We start from the raw sequence: 18,793 nt of genomic DNA, 5'->3' as shown, positions 1-18,793 counted from the left end.
ATCCCACTTAAAGTTCTGTGGACATGTGTATACGTGTTATTATAGAAACATGGTGCCTGTCAATTAATTTCGGTGGGTGGGGCAAACCGCACTCCTATGCCACGTTGCAGTGAGCCTCAATATCACTGGGATTTGGGTCATATTTTAAGATCCTGAAATTTAAAAAAAAAATAGACTTGTTGGGTTTATATCACTACAATATAACAGTGGATACACTATACACACAGTTCTGTCCAAACAGCTTACAAAGCTTACAAAAGTAGATTTTCATCAAAATGAATGTGTTAAATGTTGCGTTGTATAAAGGTTTTTAGCTAGTCTCCTATTAAAGTGGAAAATTTTGAGTAATTTGGGTGTTGATTTTGCTTCATACAATACGGAGTGCTGTGTGTGAGATTGTGTCCTGTTTTGAGTGTTAATGAGCAGTCAGTGCAGGTCTGTGGATTAACACCCGGTGCAGGAAGGGTTACTGGGACACTGTACTGTCAGACCGGTTATAAATGACTGTGTTTTCTCTCTGTCAGAGATGAATGGGGGTTAATGGAACTGGCCTTCCTCTGTCCTGCAGCTGCACTTGTGCTCACATTCACACTTTTTTGGCACAATTTCAGAATCTTATTTCATGAATCTGGCTGAATATGCTGTGACCATTTAGGGCTTTTTGTGTTAAGTGTTAATCTGCTGAATTAGAGCTCAGCGATATTAAGGCGTAAGGCCAACTCTATTATTTCCAAGTTCTTAAAGAAGTTTTCATCATGAAGGTTTAGCAGATGTGCATGCATGCACATTTGTATGTGTGTGTGTGTGACGTTAGTAAAAGTGAGGGTGTAGGATGATTGCTAGGGCATTGCAATGCAGTTGTTTTTTTAATAATAAAAATCTTAATTTCTTAAACTTGTTAATTTTAGAACTGTATAATAACTTGATAATTAGTAAAAAAATAACTATAAAAAAGAAAAATAAATGCATTAAACATAAATAATTAAGATATTTCATTTAGTTAACTTTTTTGTAATTTATTGTATAAAATCATTAACTAAAATAAAATAAAATTTCATTGAAATTTGATAAATTTATTTAATTAAATATAAAAATGTCAATGAAAAATTGTGTTTTTTTCTTAATTTTTATTTTCATTTTCATGTAGTCTATTAAATTAAAGTAAATTAAAAGTAAAATCAATTATAACTATAAAAACAAACAAATAACATGTTTCTTATTTTACTGTATAAAGCAATACTATTTTATTTACATTAATGATTTACTAAAATAATAACAAAATTAGTAAAACAAAAATACAAAATTACTGCACAAAATTTGTACTAAAATATAAATGTACAATTACAACAAAATCAAGTTTTCGTAAAACTTCAATAGTATCTCATTGATACTAATATAACATGCTGTTTTCAATTTATTTACCTTTACGATCTATAGATATAACCCTAGTCCTACCTTCTCTGTACAATTGAATGATACAACTGATAGATTGACTGATTAAAAAATAAGCATTATAGTAGTCACATACATAAAAAATACACAGAAAGAATGGTAAATACCCAAAATAATAATTATAAACACACTTTAAATCAGTCATCTTCAACCCCCTGGCTGTCGACTGGTACCAGTCAGTGGATCAATTGGTACTAGGTCGCACAAGAAATCATTCGTTATTTCCATTTTGTTTATAAACTGAGTCTGAATAATGTTTTATTTTGAAAAATGACAGTCTCTTGCTTGCATCTCAGTCACTTGAGCTCCCAAATTTAACCCATAAGCAGCAAAATGAGAAAGAAACAGATCTCTTTGGAAAGTGTCTTTGCTAAGAGGAAAAGGCCCAGTGAAGGACCATCGAACTGCCAATGAATAGATCTGCAATGCATTTGTCAACAAATCAGGTGAATCCACCAAGTCTGTGCAAGAAGATCAACTGCTGGAGAGCACAAATGATGGCAGCTTTTTAAGGGCCGTTTGCACGTCTTTTCTAGAGTTTGTGCAAGTTCGTTATTTCCAATGGAGGTGGAGGCGAGTCGCATGACAACTGACCGATCAGCTTCAGCTTGTATGGGATATACACAATTAGGTTGACTAATGATCTCAGACAAACACAGAACACCAAAACGCTGCAGTGCTGTGTAATGTTCTCCATAAATAAAACCTGTATCAGAGTGACAGCAATGTTTTGTCAGCTTTTGTCTAAAAAAATGGTTGAAGGTCGCATAGCAACCTACGAACCAACCCCCTGGTCCACAGTAAAATTGTCAAGCATTGACTGGTCTGCAATCATAAAAATGTTGGAGACCACTGTTTTAAATTCTATATAAGATTTATTTAGACTAAAATAGTACGTTAGTAATCTTAAAAAAAATCTTTCTTCTTTTTCTTTTGCATGTTTTCCACTCATTCTGAAGTTCACAACCCCAAACACTTACACTATCTGGCATGGCTTTAGTATTTAAATCTGCTCCATGATAACTAAAAAAACTGTCCATTTTCCACCACTGCACCTTTAAAGGCGAGAGCTTGTATAAAATGGGCCACTGGAGTCAGAAGTGCGTCGAGCACCTTGCAGGACTGTGGCAGTTTGATAGGAGTCCTGCTGGCTCAGGTCTTTTCTGAGAGATTCAGAGGAGTCGCCTGTACTGATGAGGTCAAAACACATTCAGCTCTTATCACCCCGTTACAAATGTGCCTCTGCAGCAGAAATAGAGGATGTAAAGGCCTTTGTGTGTGTGTATATGTGTATGCATATACTCTTGTGTAAGTGTCTCCTTGAACTACATGTCTAATAAGCAATGCATGTTTTCCTAGTCTGTTCGTCAGCAGCGTGTTTGGGCAAGAGGTCAGTGTAAAACTGCTTCAATAAAAAATGCTCAGTGGTTAGCACTGTCGCCTCACAACAAGAAGGTCGCTGGTTCCAGTCCCAGTTGGGTCAGTTGCCATTTCTGTGTGTTCTCTGCGAGTTTGCATGTTCTCCCCATGTTTGTGTGGGTTTCCACCGGGTGCTGCTGTTTTCTCCACAGTCCAACGATATGCGCTATGGGTGAATTGGATGAACTAAATTGGCCGTAGTGTATAAGTGTGTTTGTGACTGAGAGAGTGTATTGGTGTTTCCCAGTACTGGGTTGCAGCTGGAAGGACATCCACTGCATAAAACATTTGCTGGAATAGTTGGCAGTTTATTCTGCTGTGGCGACCCCTGATAAATAAGGCACTAAGGAAAATGGAAAGAAAGTAAGGAAAATGAATGAATTCACAACAGGTTTCATGAATGCAAGGCTTTACAATCATGATTCAGCACACTGAACTGCATAACATTACTTTTCATCTCATGTTCTTTAATCGATGCTGTGCTGTTTTGCTATCATTGAGATACTATGTATCTTTCTATATATCTGTCTTTGCATACACAGATTTTTTTTTAACTATTTAATGTTTTGGTCACACTTTACAATAAGGTTCATTAGTTAATGTTAATTAATGCATTTACTAACATGAACAAACAATGAACAATACATTTACTACTTTATTTATTCATGTTAGTAGACATTAGGTAATGAAAACACAGTTGTTTATTGTTAGTTCATGTTAACTCATGGTGCATTAACTAATGTTAACAAGCATGGACTTGGATGTTAATAATGCATTAGTACATGTTTAATTATGATTAATAAATGCTGTACAGGTGTTGTTCATGATTAGTTCATGTTAGTAAATGCATTAACTAATGAACCTTATTGTAATGTGTGACCAATGTTTTTGTTTTAAAACATTTAACTTTTATTACGGTTATCAATGTCCACTCAATTCTGGCATCTTTGATTCATGAAAATTGACATATTGAAAATGCAAAAGACCCTGTTTTAGCTTGTATACATTGATGTTGTGTTTTAATATACTGTATATGGACTGAGGTGTTGTTTATAATAGCTTTTATTTTAAAATAACAATTTAGAGTTAAAATGGTCCTCATGCATAATGGTATAATGGTAATTTTACTGCGTTTCAGAAAAACAATCTCCCTTCACAATATACACTATAAAAAATGTCCACTTTGTGTATTTTTTTACTTACTAACTAACTAACTAACTAACTAACTAACTAACTAACTAACTAACTAACTAACTAACTAACTAACTAACTAAGTAAAGTATAGCCAAAATATTCAGAACTTTAAATAACGTTTTGAATTTTTACTTTAACTTTACATTATTACTTTATTTTAACTTTACATAAATAAATCAATTATGAGGATTACATTAACAATTTCAGTGTCAGGGACTTTTCATTTGAAATAAATTCTATACATTTTCTTAATTTTTCAAATACATTTTCATCTGATTAAAAAAATATTTCTATTTCAGCCCCTGGTTATATTTCAGAGCTATACAATTACTATACATCAACCCGTGAGATCTCTTTGCTCGAAGAATCAACTTTAATTGACAGTTCCGCAATTACACATGAAATGTTGAGGTGATACAGCTGTTTCAGTAGCAGCTCCAAGACTTAGGAATGAATTTCCATTCTCCTTAAGAACATCTCCTACCTTGAAGTCATTTCAAAGGTCACTGAAAACACGCTTATTTTCTGGCTTCTTTCTTGTTTTCATGTTTTAATTATTTTTATGTTCAGCACTTTGGTACACATTGTGGTTAGTTGAAAGTGCTCTAGAAATAGAGTTGAGAGTTTTTAAAAATAAAATGTAAAAATATATAATATAATATAATTTAATATAATATAATGTAATGTAATATAATATAATATAATATAATATAATATAATATAATATAATATAATATAATATAATATAATATAATATAATATAATATAATATAATATAATATAATATAATATAATAATATTAAAGTTCAATTTCAGGTTTTTTAAATTATAGCAGACAATTTATTAAACAATATAAAATAATACAATATATTCACTTTTTGAACTGATTAAATTATTAGATCAATTAAAAAACACATTTCTTGAAAATGGACAGTTTGAACAGTTTTCTTTTATTTGTTTTTAACAATTTATACCAATAAACTTGATCCTTATTCTAAATAGCCAAATAATACTACTACAGTTTGGGACATACTAATTAAATTTTCTAATACTATTTTGGATGCATTGTATGCGAATTGGGACGCAGTGTTAGATTAAATAAAACAGATATGGAGAAAAGCCTCATGTTACACACATACACACACGCAGAAAGAGCAATGTGCTGTCAGAGTAGCAGGCGGTTTGCTTTGTGGTTATCAGGAGCACAGAGGAGCCGTGGTGTAAACAGTCTCAGCCGTCACCCTGACACGTTGGCTAAATGTCCTTTTTCCACACACTTTTACAAATGGCCTCACAAGACAGGTGCTTTTCCTACAGCTCGACCCCTGACCCGTGCATGTCAGTCAGCCCGTCTCTGAGCTGTGAATTTCCTAGCAAATTCACCTTTCCTTCCTCAATCTGTAAGCATGTTTTAGATTTCACATAGCAGAAGAGAGAAAACATGATCAAAATATCTGGAATGGCTGGGTTTCCACAAAATAGCATGAAGGTTACACATTTTACATTTTAGAATTCCACAACTTTCTACAGTCAATTTATTCCAGACTTTCTGTGTTTTTTAAACCATTGAACTGTTAACCAGGCAATGAGATTATAGTAAATATTTTTAAGAATAAAAACAACAACAACAACAACAATAATATTTATTATTATTATTATTATTATTATTATTATTATTATTATTATTATTATTATTACTCTCATTGGTAGTCATCCCATTGACTATTATAAATTGCTTATTTACATATAGATAACTGCCACTGATATTTATCTATGTACATACACTACAAATTATACTCACTAAGGCTGCAATTACAGGATGGAAAATCCAATAAAACAGTAAATTGTAAAATATTTTTATAGATTAAAAAAACACTTTTTTAATATATTCATATATTTTAAGGCATTTTTTTCTGTGTCTGTAAAGTTTAATGTTCAGGAATAAAACTTAATTTTTTCACTTGGTGCTCAAAAACATTTCTTAATATGTCAAACAGGATTCTTGAACAACGATTTAGAATACAAATTGCTACAAATAAGAATTGAGGATGCACCAATAGGGTTTTCTTTCCTTTTGTTAAATAATAAGGACACAAATACATTAGTTAACATGGCAGATACTTGTAAAGCATTTAATCATTGTGATAGTGTTTCAACAAATGCAAATATAACTTTGGATTTTAATCATGTAAATGTAAGTATTATAAAATGAAACTGTATGAACTAACAAAGAAAGGATGTGAAAATTACTTACATTAACAAAATAATAGTTAATAACTTAGTATTTGTTATTCATACTCAAAAAAGAGTTTATCTTAAAGTTTTGACAGTTTCTTCTAACTAAAAATCTAAGAAATAAACTGCATTAAAAGTTTAAAAAAGGTGAAATTGCTGACAATTTTGAAATGTAATGTGTACATTATACCCACAGTTCCAAAACAGTAAAAAAACTCTACTAAATTTTGTTCAAAAATCTAATTTACAAATAAATAAAAAATCTAATAAAATACAAGTTTCAAACTTGACCAATTCAATGCATACTTGTTTTAAATCTCTATTAATATTATTTATGATTGTAAAACCTTAGTTATGTAACTTTCTCCTCTTTTAACATTTAACACTGTTATATAACATTTTAAATCAGTTTTTAATAGTTTAGGTTATTTGTTGTTTTTATTCCTTATGCTTAGTTTGTGATTATTGATTTATTAATTTTTTTTTCAGTTTAGTCCCTTTATTAATCAGGGGTCGCTACCGCAGAATGAATCGCCAACTTATCCAGCATATGTTTTACGCAGTGAATGCCCTTCCAGAATGCAACCCAACACTGGCAAACATCCATACAATCTCCTTTACACACATACACGATTTTAAGCTCACCCAATTCACCTATAACGCATGTCTTTGGACTGTGAGGGAAACCGGAGCACCCAGAGGAAACCCACGCTAACGGGGAGAACAAACTATTCCTAGCTAAGGCTCAAACCAGGGACCTTCTAGCTGTGAGGCGACAGCGCTCCCCACTGAGCCACCCTAGTTTATTTTATGATACTTTTTTTTAAAAATGTAAAACACTTTGAATTGCCATTGAGTATGAAATGTGCTATAAATAAACTTGCTTTGCCATGCTACAACTGTAACCAACCCAAATAGTTTAACCAAATATTGTAGCAAGACAATCCAAAATGTAACTAGGTTTCCACATGCATATGCATGGACAAATTCTATAAAACTCTGTTATTCTCCCGTTATTTATTCTATCAATTCAGCCACTTTAGCCAATACTCAGGAGCTGAAAACCTCACAAGCATGCCTTCGCCCCAAACTGCCGTCTGGTGCCAGTTTTTGGGTGACGTTGATTAGACATTAGCGAGGCACCTGCAGGACGCTGGGACAGGGCCTGGCTCGGTCTACGGCTGCGAGCAGATGGTGTGTGTATGTGCATGCGCGCAAACATGTAGCAAGAGTAAAAAAAAAAAAAAGCACTCTGGCTTATGCTTGGGGACTAGACCAACACCAGGCACAAGGTCATCTCAATGAAGAACTCCCGGTAAAGTTGTTTACTCCTGATTTAAACATCAAAACCTCTGGCAGCAGCCCTGAGCACTCAAATTACGACGTTTGTACTCGCATAAATAAGTAAACACGCTCACATTCAGGAGCTTTTAAGCTGTGCTTCTGCTCCGACTCAGTGCTTTTAATCACTAGATGGCACTGTGACCAAGGCCTGGCGTTAAAAGCAGACGAGCGCCGTTGGGTTTGGCCACTGCACTGCTCAGCTTTAACTCAAATCGATGGTTATTACTGTGTCCTTGGCCCAGTCGCCCACAGCAAGCATTCAGATGGGAGAGCGGCCAGCGATTCCCCGTCTTCCTCATGGGCTTTTCTCCATTTCCCAACATCCACGTATATACCTTGGTCTCTCTCAATGAATCCCTCAACAGGCAGACGTTCAAAGCTGAATGTAAATGACAGGGGTGCAGCTGCAGGAGTTCGCCTCTATAGTGATCTCTTATTATCTCGTTTTGCAAGAGCTTTATGAGGATAATGCCAATGTATTCATGGGGGGTCTGTGTGTGTGTGTGTTTGCGTGTAGGAGGGGTCAATCACAGAAGCCTTGATAGAGTAAACAATGTACTGTAATTCTAATCACCACCTGTACCACTCATGCATCATATATGAAAGAGAGAGAGAGAGAGAGAGAGAGAGAGGGGGAGAGGGATAGGGAGATAAAGAGAGAGAGAGTTCAATAAGTCAGCACTGTAATAATCATGCAAGAATTCCGCCGGGTATTGATTCACATTGTTTGTACAGCAAAATGCACATTACTCTTTTTAATTTAACTGCACTGACAGTGATTTTCAGATAAAACAATTTTAGACACATGCTGTTAGTTTTATACAGTCTGGAGAGAGTCAATATTTATTAACTGATTCTGTTTACGGTAACACTGTTCAATATATACTCATTTGGTAAATTATTGTTTTTTTTATTATTATTATTAACTGATATGAATTAAGAATGAGCAATTTGTATCTATAAAAGTATTCACCTTATTCTCCGCCGACGAGCGGGCGCTGCCATTTGAATCTTTTTGTCTCGCGACTTCCGGTCTCATTCACTTCCATTCATTTTTTGAATGAAAAAAACTGCTCGTTACGCTGCTTGATGTTGCAATGTGATATTTTCTTGTTATATTATTCTACTTGGTCTATGTAGTCATGCAAACATTTGTTTGTAGAGCAAGTAGTTTGACCATTTTCTGCCATTTATTATTCCTAGTCATTACTCCCATAGGCGACTGAATCGGAAGTTCTAAGACAATCGCGAAAACAAGCGCACTTCCGCATTTTAGAATAAGGTCAATATACTGTGTGTGTGTGTGTGTGTGTGTGTGTATATATATATATATATATATATATATATATATAGAATGAGATCAAATAGTTACGAATTGCCGTGAGATTGTTTTGGTTAGGATTGTTTATATATATATATATATATATATATATATATATATATATATATATATATATATATATATATATATATATATATATATATATATATATATATATATACATACATATACATATATATATATATATATATATATATATATATATATATATATATATATATTATTGTTATATGATATGCTCATCACTTATTGACGGTTGGGTTTAGGGGCGGGGTTGGGTGCCATGCCTCCTTTTTAAAATTGTACATTTTCGTCCAACTAAGCTCATACGAATTTGTACAAATTAGCCACTAAACTGACAAAACGTAAAATACTTATGTTTCCTCATGAGATCAGGCTGTTCTAACATATGCAACATTTGATCCTAAACAATGTATTAGGACTTTGTGTAAATTAATGTGGTTAACTAACGTTGAAATGAAAGCTTATTGTTTTTTTCCTAAAATTAATGATAAAGAACGTAAAATAAAAACTAAATATAAACGCTTTGTTAACTGGAAAAATATACTAAAAGACACGTTTTAAACGCATTCATTAACCTAAATTAACGTTGATTATATTACTGCATCAAATATTATTGAATGAAATTTTGCTAACAAGAACTAACAACAAAAAGCTGTATATTTATTGATTATTGTTAAGAAAGACAAATAAAAATAAATATGTAACAAATGTATATAAAGCTAGTTCATGTTAGTTACCAGTGTTACCAATAAATTAAAAAAATAAACTATAAAACTTAAAAAAAAATGCTAATTAAGTGTCACAGCTAAAGAAAACAAAAAAACTAAAATAGAAATAAATAATCAATTCCAACCATCTGTTGAATTAATGCGATCTAATAAAAACTTGGGTTAGTCGGATATTGAATCTAACACAGATAAAAATGAGGCTGTGGGTGTCAGTCTCCCAGTCCTTACATCAATATAGAAAAGTACTGGATCAAGTCATTTTCACAACTCCCAACTTTTAAAACAGTTCTTGCCCACGTTATCTTTTCTTTTTTTCTCTGAACAATGGATAAGTTGTTAAATATCGGTAAAACTTTCGTTCAGAGCAGCGTTTTCATTCTTGTCCAAAATAAACATGATATTACCCCTACTAAACTACAGCTAAAGTCAGAATTATTAGCCCTCCTGAACATTTTTCCCTAATTTCTGTTTAATTTCTAAACATGATAGTTTTAATAACTCATTTCTAATAACTCATGTATTATATCATGGTCATTATGAGAGTTTCAAGATTTCAAGAAACTAGTATTCAGCTTAAAGTGCAATTTAAAGGCTAAACTAGGTAAATTAGGTTAACTAGACAAGTTAATTAGTAATTAGGCAAGTCATGGTATAACAGTGCTTTATTCTGTAGACAACTGAAAAGAGTTGCTTTATGAGGGTTAATAATATTGACTCAAAAATGTTTTTTTATTTTTTATCTTTTTATTAAAAACTGCTTTTATTGAAACCAAAATAAAAACAAATCCGACTTCTATAGAAGAAAAAATATTATGGGAAATACTGGGAAAAAGTTCTTGCTCTTTTAATCATTATTTGGGAAATTTTTTAAAAGAGAGAAAGAAAAAAAAGTCACAGGATGGCTAATAATTATGACTTCAGCTCTATATGAACGCTAAACAAGCTTTATTATACATGGCATCCCAAAAATACAGTAGCTAAAAACGTTTTGTACATTATATATATATATATATATATATATATATATATATATATATATATATATATATATATGTGTGTGTGTGTGTGTGTGTGTGTGTGTGTGTGTGTGTGTGTGTGTGTGTGTGTGTGTGTGTGTGTGTGTGTGTGTGTGTGTGTGTGTGTGTGTGTGTGTTTACAATCTACCTGGCGAAATCCAGATCAGCCTCGCGTGACATGGTGATGTTGGTCAGGTTCTGCTGGAGCACAAAGATATTTCTGCACATCTTCTTTATGCCAGACTCACTGATGCGCTTGAAGTACTGAGCTCCGTTTATCAGGATGCAGGAGATCAGGTGACCCAGACCTGCAGAGACAGGAAAGCAGTCAGAAAAGAAAGATGGCTTCGGGCATGGGCTACCTGTTGAGGCGAGATGTCACTCACCCTCAAAAATATACTGAAACTTGTGCTGCTGCAGGGCGGCTCCCATCACCTCCTCGATGGCACTGATGTCTTTATTCAGCTTCACCACCAGGGGGTCATAGTCCATGCTGGCTGCATTAGCCACGATGGCGTAGTTGCCTTGTTTTGCCAGAGGGATCAGATAATGGAAACAGTGAACCCTGATGGGGCAAAGACGACAAGCACCGAATGACAATTACTAGCCGAGATAGACAAGAACTTTCCTGAAGATTGGGAAATATGATTTGATTTAACTAGCACAGGATTTTATCTCAAAATGAGTATTTTTTTCCACATTAAACAGTTTTTTAATCTGACAATCCTGAAAAACCCTAATTAAGATGTTTTAGATTAGGATAACTAATTATTTCTAGGTATTTTTTAATAAATTTTGTTTTTAATTTGGTTGCTCCCAAGTGACAATAATCTATTTAAAAACAAATAGTTAAATAAAAACAGTTAACACAATATTATAATAGTTTTAAAAAGTTCCTTTGTAGTTAATACAGAATTATGTAATCAGTCATTATAAATCTATTATTATTAATATATGTCACATGACTGAATACTTAAATAATTAAATATATGAGTGTCATTAGCTACTAGTTATAATAATAAAACTAATATTATTGTAATGACACCCTAATATGAAATGATTCATATGTATGCACGCATGTGTGTGTATATATATATATATATATATATATAATGTATATATTAAATTATTTATATATTTATTTATTATTATTGTCATCATTATTATTATTATATTTATACATGTAAACATGAATAATTATGTGAATTATTTAAAATATAAGTATCATTACTACTATTAGATGTAATAATAATAATAATAAAAATAATAATAATAATAATGTAATGACACTAATGTGTGAAATGATTCATATGTTTTTATATATTATTTTTAAAATTATATTATATAGATATATATTTACATATTATTACATGAAATATATTATATACATGAAAACATGAATAAATATATGAATAATTTAATATAGGAGTATCCTTACTACAATTAGTAATAATAATAACACTAATAATATTGTAATGATACTCGTATATTAAATGATTCATATGTGAAATTATATTTATACATGCAAATATAAATATACAAATCATTTGATATATGTGTAAGTATTATTATTAATAATAATGATACCACTATGTATCATTTCTATTGCTACATATTATATATATATATATATATATATATATATATATATATATATATATATATATATATATATACAAACAAAAAAATAAATATTACATTATGCTATACTACTATTAGTATTTACATATTAAATGTTATTATTATTTGTTATCATAGATGTATATACACCTACAGCTACTACTAATATTAATACATTGAATCTAGTTGTGTATTTTTATTGTTTACCTAAGAAAAGCAGCTTTTTATGAATCACATTTTCAAATGAGAATTTTGCCATAAACACTTATAACATATAAACATATATACATACATAGATACACATTTTAGACAAATGAAACCAATCTAAATGTGTTTTTTTATTTATTTGTGATCATGAACGTCCAGTGTTAGTACTCTAGACTGTGATCTGTCCCCGGAGAAACTCCAGATGCTGGTGTTGAATATCTTACTCCACATCTTCACTCTATAAAACTGACTGAACTGGGATGATGGAATGTGCTGTGAGCAGGTGTGTAAGATTGTGTGTTCACTTTTGTGTGTGTGAACAATCTGTGAAGTGTTCATGGGCTCATAAACCTGCATCTAGGTGTACAGATAAAGAGTGTGCTTCCACGACAGAAACCAAGAGAGAGAAGCTGAGATGGAGAGGTTTCCATAATGGCCTCCAACAGCCCTGCAATAACCCTCCCCTTCCTCGTTCAGCATTACAGAAGCTTTAAGGCAAGCCGTCCGCTACAAAACCATAAACCCTGCGTCTTCTTCCTCTTCTTACCTCCCTCTCATGGCTTAATTTACCCTCAAGCACTGTCAAGGGAAATTTGCTTGATGGAAAAAGTCAATAACGCGTAGCATGGGAGCCGCGAGTTATTGTTTCCAAATCATAAACAGGATCACATAAGCTAAATGATATCACAGAATAATCGGGCCGAGCAGGAGGGAGGACTTGTGGAGGAGGGTGCACAGAGTGAACGACCCATTTGGTGCTCTTTTGGGCCGGGCAGACCCTAAAAATACATGCCGTTTAATACTGATGAGGTTGACGGTGAATTTAGTATGCAGTTAGATTGTGTTTGTCGATGATATAGCCAAAGCAAAGTTCTATTTCATTTTGTTTTGCATATTGTTATGGAACGTGCTGACACTGCAGAAGCATTTTAAGTGCTTAAATGAGTATGTAAATATATGCTACGCTCTTCTCTTAATAACAAAATAAACAACAAAAAGGATAGTAGTAAGAAAATCACATTTAAAGGAACACACTTTTTAAAAAAATATTTATTTTATTAATTAATTACCATAATTTATTTTAGAACTAAATAGTTTTAATGTTTTTTTTAACCCATTGAGCAGATCTCTAGGTTGATGGGAGCACTTTTACCTATATCACCCTAGAAAGTAAATAATAATAAAAAATTTCTGCTTGTCTTACACTGTAAAACTCAAAAAGTTAAGGTAAGTCAAACGTTTGAGGATAGCAATCGCTACAAACCATTTAAGTTCAAAAACTAATCCTAATGAGCACTGTGAACTTAATTTATTTGAGTAAACGAAGCAATTTGAGCACAGTAAAACCTGACCAATGAAAAGAACTCAAACCAACTGAGTACTGTAAAACCTAATAAGTTAAGGCAATTCAAACCGTTCGAGGAAACCGATTACAATAAACCATTTGAGTTGAAAAAGAAATTAATCTAAACTGGGAACTAACTCCGTTTAAGTTGAAGTAATGAGGTATTTAGTTACTTCCTAACACTGAGTTCAAAACTCTTTTCAAATGAGTAGAACTAACTTTCAGCCAATTTTGAGTTAAACACACTCAATTCATTTGAGAAAGTTGACTGTTGGGTTTTATAGTGACAATGAAACCACAAAAATAAATGGAGAAAAATATGGAAACGGCTCAGTCCTGGGTTTCTGCAGGTTTTATTTAATCAAATTTTAGACTTTTTAAAGACTCCTTTAAGACCATTAGAAATAAAATTTTAGACTTATACAAGTTTAAAGACTAAGGATTTTTCTCAAATGACGTGGTATTATCCTGAGGAATCGTGCAATTGTTCATAGTTTTTTCCGCAAAAGTAGGAAATTTAACTTGGGGAATTTGCTTTAAAAACATACAACAGTTGTTGTGAATTGTATGTCTTTTTAATAAAAAAAAAACTTAAATTTAAAAAATAAGGTTTTATCGAGATGGATATATCATATTGAGCAACTTTACTTGGACAAAGCAAAACTAGGAGTGGTTTAAAATTATTTAAGACCTACAACACAACATTCCAGTGAATTCAAGACTTACCAAGGCCTAAAATTTAGTTTTTGAAATTTAAGACATTTTAAGAGCCTGCGAACAACCTGTGGTCATTTTTGAGTGAGAACCAGCGGTTTATGGGGTCACACTTTAATTTGATGGTCCATTTGTAGAATTTAGGTTACACTGCAACTAATTATCGTCAGATTATAAGTAGACTGTTAGGTTGGGGATAGGGTTATTGTAAGTTGACATGTACTTGCAAAGTTTCTTATAGTCAGTAAATGTGTTTAAGAAGCAATATCAGCAGATACTAAGCAGACAGTCTACTAATACTCAAATGCACCATCAAAATAAAGTGTTTCCGTTTATGGTAGCATGATCTATGCTAAGCTAAGCTAAACTAAAAGTCATCCTGTCAGACCCAGAGATCATTTGAATGGGAAAAAAGGCAAAACTTAACTGTTTTACTCTCAAAAAGTAGAATGTAGCTTTAAGAAAGTATCTAGTCATAGCAAAACGAATATTGTAGCATATTAGAATTATAACTTTAGTTTCTCATATAGCAGCTCTCTGCTCGTTTCACTCATGACTGACTTTGACGGACTGAACAAAAGAAATTAACTGGAAAAAATGTTCAATCCAACTTACTATTAAAGCACACACATTATAAGAAAAATAAAACTTTACATGAAATAAACTGCGGCACTGTTGCCTCACAGCAAGAAGGCTGTAAGAGCAAGAGCCTCGGCAATCATTTTTTGGGGGAACGATCCCTTTAATACATGCATCTGGCATCTTCTCGGATTTAGATGAAGTGGTCAGACCTACCTAACCTCCAGATGCAGCACCAGCAGGCAGCGGTCAGCGATGTCTTGAAATGATCTGGAGAGGTCAGTCAACGTCTGGAGAATCTGCTCTCGGCTGCGAACGCTCTCACTGTTCACCTGTGCATCTGAGCCTGGGGATACACCTACACAAAAGACCAAATAAGAGCCATAAAAAAAACCTGAAAAACAGATTTATAGCCAATATACTGACAACAAGTAGAATAGCTTCCTGAATTTCTTATGAAATTTAACAATTGACTATATTATAGATTTTGTTTTTACTTTTGGCCACGTAGAATAGATCCAGCTTGCATAATTCATGAATGCATAGCATAAACTTGCTAACTATTAAAACTTGCTAGGTCATTTTATAAACAAACAGCAAGAAACATCAGAAATAAACATTGCATTTTAACTAAAAAAACTTGTAAATGTACTCTAATAATCTTTATTTAGCATATTTTACAGCCTATTCAATGAGACACACAGCCAGAGGATGACTATCAAACAGAAAAGTGTGTGTGTGTGTGCAAGAATGAAACTATGCAATCAATGAGGCACGACAAGATGGCGATGGACACTGACTTCCTGCAACTCTCTACGGCATCTCTGCACTTCTGAAGGTCACATTCACACACATATTAGAAGAAACTAGAGTGTGTGTGTGGACGGACGTGTTTGCTGTACTGATGGATGCTGGTTTGCTCACATGGCCCTTGGTCCCTTGTGTTTGTACAGCAAAATGGGCACTGCCATTGAACAATTACATATATACACATAGTCCATCATCAAAAGAGATAGAAGGGGCAGCACATGTTTATATATGTGTGTGTTCATTTGGTAGTTAATTACTGTCTGTCTGTAACTCTTAGCTGGAAAAAGGTTTGTGGGAGATAAGGTTGTGTTTGGCATGGAATGATTAAAAAAACGCTTGAAGACAAGGAGTACAAATATAGCAGCGACGACCAGGTGGAAGATTAGAGGCACTGGGCCACCGAGGACTGATCTGTAATTCCAGAGAGCGGAGAAAATGTCCCTGATGTGACGGCCTGCGGATAACAGAACTGTCAGGTCGTTAGAACAAGCAAACAGTCCATTTCAATCCTATTTTGCAGGTCATTTAAACTCCATAGCAAATCAGTAATTACCTTATTTTATTTATACTGAAAATGTGAGCTAATCTAAAATTAAGGTGAGCCATTTTTTCACTCTCACATCCTTTTAAACCCAGAAGACCTTACAGTACTTCTACTGTAAAATCACAAAAAGAAGTGGTCATTGTTGGGAAAAAGAAATATATTTTAAACATATCTTTGTCTCTTTTTCTTTTCATTAAACAATTGTATTTGTATTGCTTAAAGATGATATATAAACTGAACTTATTCTGTTGAGTGAGTAGACGAAGCTGATAGAAATGTCCAAAATGATTGTCTAAAATTAACTTGAGCTTTGCAGCGAAACTTCCTGTAAGCAGAAATGTGTTGAACACAGAATATGTGCTGCTGAGAAGTCTTATGCTTTTAATGTTGTGCAGAGAATTTGTAGAAAAGGAGGACGTATGTATGGGTGCGGCCAATGAAGGACTGGAGAATAATTGACAAGTGATGAATTTCACTAAACTCCACCTGTTAATATCAGCTGCATGTCTATGAAAGTTGAAGTCAGGAAATAAGAGTTGTTGCGGACCTCCTGAATGTGGCTCTTGCATTGCATTGACAATCCCAGAATTCTGTGAATTGAATTATTCATTTGTATTCAATAGATTACTTATATTTTTGACATTGAAGAAAAACCTCTCCTGACCATTTTTATTGAACATGCATGGAATTGATTAACTATTGCATCATCATCCTGCTCCTTTTTGTATATAACTAAAGTAATCATTTTAAATCTGTATATACAGTTGAAGTCAGAATTATTAGCCTGCCAGAATTATTAGACCCCCTTTTTATTTTTTTCCCCAATTTCTGTCTAAAAGGGAGACAATTTTTCCGAACACATTTTTAAACATAATAGTTTTATTAACTCATTTCTAATAACTGTTTTATTTTATCTTTGCCATGATGACAGTAAATAATATTTGACTAGATATTTTTCAAGACACTTCTATACAGCTTAAAGTGACATTTAAAGGCTTAACTAGATTAATCAGGTTAACTAGGCAGGTTAGGGTAATTAGGCAAGTTAAAATACAAGTAAACGATAGTTTGTTATAAAAAAAAATAGCTTAAAGTGGCTAATAATTTTTTCCCTAAAATGGTGTTTAAAAAATTAAAAACTGCTTTTATTCTAGCCGAAATAAAACAAGTAAGATTTTCTCCAGAAAAAAAGAAGAAATATATCAGACATACTGTGAAAATGTCTTTACTCTGTTAAACATAATTTAGGAAATATTTAAAAAAGAAAATTCAAAGGGGGGGCTTATAATTCTGACTTCAACTGTATGTGCATGCTGTATATACCTTGATTATAATTAAGCCTGCATAATTATATATTAGCTATTTTCTAATTGCTTTTATGAAATTAATTATTTATCAAATATTTTCCAAGTGCTGCTTAATTGAGGGTTTTGTATTATGTTTGTTTTAATAACTAATTTCCAATTACTAATTTATTTCGTCTTTGTCATGATGACAGAACATATTACTTAATTAGTTATTTTGCCAGAAACTAGTATTCAGCCTAAAGTTCAATTATAGACTTAACTAGATTAATTAGGTTAAGTAGACAAGTGCAGTTAATTAGGCAAATCGTTGGACAACATTGGCTTGTTTTGACGCCAATCAAGAAAAAAAGAGATCATTTTTTTTTTCTAAAAAAACTGCTTTAAATCCAGCTAAAACTAAAAAGAAAAAAAGAAAAACTAAAAGAAATAAGACTTTCTTCAGCAGAAAAAAATGTAGCAGGCAAAAAAATATACAGTGGGGGAAAATAAGTATTGAATACATCATGTTTTTTCCTGGGAATAATATTTCTAAAGGAGCATTTGACAAGGAAATGAACCAAAATTTAGTAAAAACCCAAACAAAAAGTATTATGTGTAAAAACAATGGACACAATGAGAAAGTACCGAACTACTGAAACACATTAATAATTTTTATAAAAAGCTTTTTTTGGTGATGGAAGCTTAAAGACCAATCTCATATGGAGAATGAAGTCATGTGCATTGCTCAGGTGGGATTTTATTCACAGACTTCAACTGAGTGTAAACATCTTGATTGTTCTGTGGGTCTCATCTATCAAATCTGATCTTTTTTTTTTGTATTTTGCATTGGCTGGGCCATCCTACAGCTTGATTTTCTTTCTCTGAAAACATTTGAGAGTTTCCTTGGCTGTGTTTGGATCATTGTCTTGCTGAA

The 18,793-nt window shown here is 32.6% G+C and overlaps 1 protein-coding gene across 1 annotated transcript in view; it reads right to left on the bottom strand.

The window, feature by feature from the left end:
- exoc4 (exocyst complex component 4) overlaps positions 1-18,793 on the bottom strand; it is a 211,238-nt gene that overhangs the window by 5,948 nt on the left and 186,497 nt on the right. The window contains exons 15-17 of the mRNA NM_001030134.2: positions 15,436-15,577; positions 11,141-11,319; positions 10,903-11,062 (exon numbers count right to left, since the gene is read on the bottom strand). Of these exons, the coding sequence (NP_001025305.1) occupies positions 10,903-11,062; positions 11,141-11,319; positions 15,436-15,577 (481 nt within the window). The remainder of the gene's footprint in view (positions 1-10,902; positions 11,063-11,140; positions 11,320-15,435; positions 15,578-18,793) is intronic.

This window comes from Danio rerio, chromosome 4 (genome assembly GCF_049306965.1).
Source record: "Danio rerio strain Tuebingen ecotype United States chromosome 4, GRCz12tu, whole genome shotgun sequence".
NCBI classification, from domain to species: domain Eukaryota; kingdom Metazoa; phylum Chordata; class Actinopteri; order Cypriniformes; family Danionidae; genus Danio; species Danio rerio.
This window is presented reverse-complemented; position numbering and strand designations above follow the sequence as displayed.